The sequence below is a fragment of the Alligator sinensis genome, unplaced genomic scaffold (assembly GCF_000455745.1).
Source record: "Alligator sinensis unplaced genomic scaffold, ASM45574v1 scaffold683_1, whole genome shotgun sequence".
NCBI lineage: Eukaryota > Metazoa > Chordata > Crocodylia > Alligatoridae > Alligator > Alligator sinensis.
This window is the reverse complement of record NW_005843242.1, coordinates 164,775-170,774: the sequence shown is the minus strand read 5'-3', so window position 1 is coordinate 170,774 and position 6,000 is coordinate 164,775. Positions and strand designations below refer to the sequence as shown.

Sequence of the window (6,000 nt, the reverse complement as noted above, 5' to 3'; positions counted from 1 at the left end):
GCAAGGGGGCTCAGGCCACAGCCCCCACTCACTGGAGGGGAAGCCCCATCGCCCCTCTGCTGGTGTGTGTGGAAGGGAAGGGGGGATCCTCTCGGTGACATTTCATAGATTTCACAGGCATTCAGGCTGGAAGGGACCTCGGGAGATCATCGGTCCAGCCCCCCCCCCAGGGGCAGGAAGTCAGCTGGGGTCAGAGGATCCCAGCAAGACAGACATCCAAACGTCTCTTAAAGGAGCCCAGAGCAGGTGCTTGCACCACCTCCGGCGGCAGTCTGTTCCAGGCCTTGGGGGCGCGGACAGTAAAGAAGTTCTTCCTTATGTCCAGCCTGAAACGGTCATGGAGGAGTTTGTGCCCGTTTGATCTTGTCATCCCTTGGGGCGCTCTGGGGAACAGGTGTTCCCCCAGATCCTGATGTACACACCTTATATACTTGTAGGTAGCCACCAAGTCCCTCCTGACCCTGCGCTTTTCCTGGCCTGCCAGCCTGTGCTCCCGCTCGGAGTGGGGGGCAGATAGGCAGCTGCAGCCTGTGGTGGGTGGGGAGTCGGGTGCTCTGGGTCAAGTACTGGGGATGGGTGGTGTGAGGCCTGTGAGGGGGGTTGGGGAGCAGGGGCAGCGCCAGCTTCTCTCCCCAGGAGCCTCGGCCCCATTGATGCGGCCGCGATGAAAAGGGAACAGCTGGCGGCCTTGATCCAGCCCCGCAGGGTCAGAGTCGTCTCTGGCTGTGGGCCCCTGCCACCACCATTGGTGATAAAGTCCAGCCCACACATTTGCCTGCACAGGGGCTGCGCTAAGCCAGGGGTGGCACACCTGGGTGGTCCTGTCCATCAGCCCAGGGCCTCCATGAGCAGACCCCTGCCTGAGGGCTGGAGATGATGCCGCAAGCACAGGTGGAGGAGCTTGGCCAGTCAGAAGGAAGATAAATGCCTGGTCAGTCCTGAGAAAGGGAAGAGGCTGTGTATGAAAACCCTTTAATCTAGCAGTGAAGAACAGGACAGGAACCGGTGGCTGGCAGCCACAGTGAACCATTCTGGTGGGAAACAAGGCACAAATTTAACAGCAAGGGCAGAGGAGACAGAAGCTCCCTCAGGAAGGATGGGATTCTCCGTCTCTTTGTGCCTCGAGGTCCAGGCCGGTGCCTTCTCAGAAGGTGCTTTACTCAAACCAGCCGCTGGGTTCAGTGCAAGGTCTGGGTTGGAGTCACTGACCCTGGAGGTCTGGCCTCGGAGCCTCAGCACCTGCAGTTCAAAGCAAAGGGTCCTCGAGGGCCCTTTTTTGCTGATGGGAGAAAGCTGGCACAAGGGCAGCACTAGCTCACACCAGTGGTAGAGCTGGCCTGGGGTGGGGGTGGACGCAAGGGGCTGTTGGCCCTGTGGAAATGGCCCTTGGGGGAATTGCCATGCATCTAAGGGGGCTTGCTAGACCTGAGAAAGCACTGCTCCACCACTCGAGCTGCACTGCCTGGTGTGGCAAGGGCTTGGAGCAGCCTGTCCTTCAATGCAGCAACACACGCGGTGATACAGAAAAAATGTTGCCCACGCTCGTGAGATGGGGAACTGCAGCAAGGGCTGTAGTGACACAGGAGAGGGTTTGGGGCTCACAGAAGTGGAGTGAACATGGGATCCCAGCGTGATGCTGCAGCTGAGGGCATGGATATAACTTACCACGGGCAAAAGGGGTTGGGGCTTTCCCAGGCATCAGCCACTGCTTGTCTGGGTGTGCTTACTGCACACGAGGCAGAGGCTGACCAGCCTCACCCCTCCCAGCTCCCCCTGTAACTGGTAAGTTGTTCATACATCTGCCCCCTGAGGCAAGCGCAGTCCTCCCACAGGCAGGCGTCTCTGGCTGCTGCGACACCATTAGTGGCACTGGGTTCAGTGCTGGACTCTGCATTCAGAAAGCTGGAAAGGGTTCAGAGCTGCAAGAACAGTCCAAAGTCTGGAAAACAAACCTCACTGTGACAGGGAGAAGCAGCATGTTCTCTTTGGTGTGGATAAAGAAAACAGAAGGGTGTGGGCTTTAGGTTTGGACAGCAGGCAGTAGGCCTGTGCGAAGCAACAAATATTCGCTTTGGATTCAGATTCAGCCAATTTGGTGATTCGAATTACTGTCCCAGTTCAATTCAGCTGATTCGGATTCAGAGATTCAGCACCGATTCGGCCATAGACTATAATGGGGAATCACTAAAATACCTATAACTTTGCCACTGTTTTGCAGATTCAGATGAAAACAGCAGGGATGGTAGGGCATGCAGCCTGCCAAGTTTCAAGGAGATAGGTACAGGGGTTCTGTGAAAGTGCCCCTCGAACTGTTGAAAGCAGAACTCGTATCACTTGTGTGTGTTAAGGCAGAGCGGGATGGAAACAGCAGGGATGGTCCCTGCTGATGGAAGGGAACTCGGAGAAAGATCAGTCACTGGCCAGCTACAGATATCAATATCAGGGCAGCCTTCCCCCCCTCCCAGCCTTTTCTATATACAGAAGATCACCCCACCCCCCTCCCTCTTCTCAGTTTCTGTTTGCTGCAAGCCTTCCAAAGCTCTCTGAATCAATTTGGACCTTTTAATGGATCTCCCAATTTGATTTGGATTTGGAGATTTGGTCGCTGAATCGGGCCAAATCTCCTCCAAATCAAATCAGCTACTGAAGCTTTGCACAGCCCTAGCAGGCCGCTCTTGGGTGGAACGAGATCCAACAGCTGGGCAGAGACTAAAGCCATTCAGACCAGCAGGAAGGCACATGTTTGAGGGAGGGTGAACATCTTGCCCCGGTCACAGTGACTCTACCATGTGGAGTCCCAAAATCCACACCCAATGGCTGCCTCAGATCAGCTGTGGCCCACACACGAGTTCTGGGGCTGCAGCCAGAACAACTGGCTGAAGTTCTCTGGCTCGTGTTATGCTGGGGGACAGATGGGATGATTGCCATGACCGCTCCTAGCCTGCAGTAGGATCTGTCTGTTGGGAGGGAGATGGGCTCACTGAGAGCAGGCTCTCTTCATCTGACCCCTCCCCAGCGCGGCATGGAGTGCAGACCCAGACACTTGTTTTGCCCCATGGCTCTAGCTTTGCTTTGGCTCCCAGACCTTGGAGGCTGCTGTTGCAGGGAGACATCTATAGAAGTGAGTCCCAGTTTCCCTCCTCTTGCTGGAGAACGGGGGCAAGAATGAGACACTGCAGGGGGCGGCCCCTGCCGAATGCCAGGAGATGGGCTGGTCCCATGTCTGTGGGGGACAGGCTCGAGGTCCAGAAGCTAGGTCCCAGCAGGGAAGAAAGGGAGGACATTCCAGAGTGCGACTTTAATTTTCCTTCCATTGCTAACACAATGTGCAAGTCCATCAGTACCCATGTGTTTCAGTTGCACTGGCACAGTGTCCTAATAAACACCCCTCCTAGGCCTTGCTTCCTCCGTGACCAGCACAGAGTCATAGCAAAGCCAGGCTGGCAGGGCCCCCAGGGGGTCACATTCAGTCCAGCTTGCTGCTCCAGGCAGGATCCTCCCCATCTAAACCACCCCAGACAAGGGCTTGTCCAGCCTGCTCTTAAAAACTTTGGGAACAGCCCTTTGCCCACTGGCAGAGCACTGCCGTGCTGCTGGACAGCCGCACAGCCTCTGCTGGGCCTGTTTCCCCAGGGGCAGGAATGAAGGGCTAGCTGTTTGCACGTGATCCTTCACCATCGTTAGCAATTCCTGGAGAGTTCAGCAGAGCTGGGCTAAGAACATGTGACCCAACGCACAGGTCCATTACACGGAGGCGACGGGACAGCCCTGTCTGGACCGGGTGCTTGCTTTGGGCCTATGCTGGGCTAGGGCCAGGCTCTGGAAGGGAAGGATTCCTCCCTGTAAAGGACATTTTACCTCCCAGTATTTCACATCTGAGCCAGCTGCTGGCACCCAGCTAAGGGCTGGTGTCTGCCTCAAAACCTTGTGACCTCAATCCTTAACCTCTCACATCAGCTTGTCCCTGCTACATGTTCAGGTGTGTGGCCAGCCCACCTGGGTGGTACCCAGCCAACAGAGCTGGGGTGCAGGATGCTTTGGGGAGCTGCAGGGGCCAGGAGGCAAAGGGGAGCAGCTGGACTTAGACCGGTGCAGCTGCCCCACACTCAAGGGAACCTGAGGGCCTGCTGTGGCTACTGCAAAGGGAGTGAGACCAGATTTCTCTGCAGTGCAATGGCACTGAGATTTCAATGGCAGGTGTGGCCCTGAGATTCACCTCCCAGCATCTGGGTGCCCCTGAATCACAGGGATCGCTGCCATGGGGACCAGTGCTCTATTGCTGTGGGCAAGACAAAGCCAAAGAGTAAAGGTTCAGGGAAGAAAGAAGCTGCTGCTGCTGCTTTATGTGGCCTGCTCTTGAAGGGGGCACTATGATATGTCCCTGGCAGGGAAAGCTGGAGCCTGTAGTGTGCACAGAGCGTGCGGCCCGTCAGTGCCAGGCATGGATCAAAGAACAAATTCCCTTGTAGAGTCAGCAGCGTCAGTGAGAGGCAGGTGGGACTCTGCCGGGTTGGGCTGGCCCTGCCAGTGAACTCAGAGGACCCCACGACAGTCTGCACTGCAGGACCCGAGTCTTGCTACACGATGCCCTTCCTCAGGCACCTTGGCTTGCGGAAGATGCACCAGCCCAGCAGCAGCGCACCCACCAGCACCAGGGAAGACAGCACCATGAGCCCCACATAGCCGGCATGAGAGAGGGGCCGCATCAGGGACTGCTCTGCAGGGATCATGTTGGTCAGATTCAGCATATAGCCCAGAGTCCAGCCTGCATCACTGCTGCCAATCTGGAAAAGAGGACATGTCGCAACTGAACCCCAAGGGCTACCCAAAAGGCAGACAATGGGCTGGGGTAGAGCAAGGGGTCTGAAACAAGGTGTGTGTGTGCACCAGGCTAACACCCCTACAGGGAGTGGGTTGCTGTATGGGATGGGTGGTGCCACAGGCGAAGCGAGGCAGACAGCCGCTGCATACGTGAATACCTTTCCCAGGAACTGGATCTGCTGCCACGTCTCCAGACTGAACCCATAGCCAGTTTTCAGCAGGGAGATGATGTAGGTCCCTGAGAAGCAGTATTCACTGAGGTACTTCTCCTTTACCTGGGGATATGCTGCCTTCACCTGGAGGAGGAGCAGAGGGGGTCAATCACCTGCTGAGACCGCCAGGTTCATACAGGTCCGGCTTACCCTGAGGCATCGCTCCATGCACAAGGGGCATCTCCCGGTTCCTGTTCTACTGCCAGCATCGATCTAAGAGGGCTGGAGGCTGTTACCAGCTGTACAAGACTAGGGGAATACGCATGTCTAAACAGACTCTGCGCGGGGACCCCTCATCTGAAGAGATACCGGTTAGCTAAACTAAGGCTTGCTTCCTGCAGTCCTGAAGCTGGCAGCGGCAGACCACAGAAGTTATTCATGCTGGAAATCAGAGTACAGCAGACCCCTGCTACCATGGCTGCCATGAAGGTGAACTATCAAGGGAGCACGAGTGGGGAGCACTCCAGCTGCAGGGCTCTGTGCTGGGGTCCTCTGCACCACTGCAGGACACTGCTGTTGCTGATGGGCACCACCTACCTCAGACCAAGGTCTGGAGCAGAAGTTCTTCATGGTGCTTATCGCGCTATTCAGCGGGGCCGGGCTGCTCTCTGCTGACAGGTTCAGAAAGTTCATCACGAAGTAGAATGCAGAAAATGCCTGGAAGGGAGAGAGATCTTTGCTCTAGCTTGGGCAGCCGAGTCCTAACCCACAGTGCATCTCAAGAACATGAGACCTCCTCAGTGAATCAAGGTGCTTGAGGCAAACGGTCCCAGCACGCCATCGTACTCTATACATGTGGGGGCTGGGAGGAGGATTTTGCAGCCATGGTAGTTAGGATTATGGGCACCAAGTTTTCACCCTCCCATAGAGGCTGCATGTGGACGAGGGACCCAGTGTTCACCGTTTACTATTACAGGCAGGCTTGGTCACACTCTTTGTTCTGAAAGCAGCTTGACACTTCCCCTCA

At 56.1% G+C, this 6,000-nt stretch overlaps 1 protein-coding gene across 4 annotated transcripts in view; it reads right to left on the bottom strand.

Moving 5' to 3' along the window:
* Window positions 1-3,283: 3,283 nt before the first annotated feature.
* Window positions 3,284-6,000, bottom strand: part of ENTPD1 (ectonucleoside triphosphate diphosphohydrolase 1) — a 37,401-nt gene continuing 34,684 nt past the window's right edge. For 3 of the 4 annotated variants that reach the window (XM_006038080.3, XM_025194561.1, XM_025194559.1), the window contains 3 exons: window positions 5,571-5,690; window positions 4,980-5,117; window positions 3,284-4,784 (listed from right to left, as the gene is read on the bottom strand). In XM_006038080.3, coding sequence (XP_006038142.3) covers window positions 4,578-4,784; window positions 4,980-5,117; window positions 5,571-5,690 — 465 coding nt within the window. In that variant the 3' untranslated portion in view covers window positions 3,284-4,577. The remainder of the gene's footprint in view (window positions 4,785-4,979; window positions 5,118-5,570; window positions 5,691-6,000) is intronic. The other variant, XM_025194560.1, reaches the window with a different exon arrangement.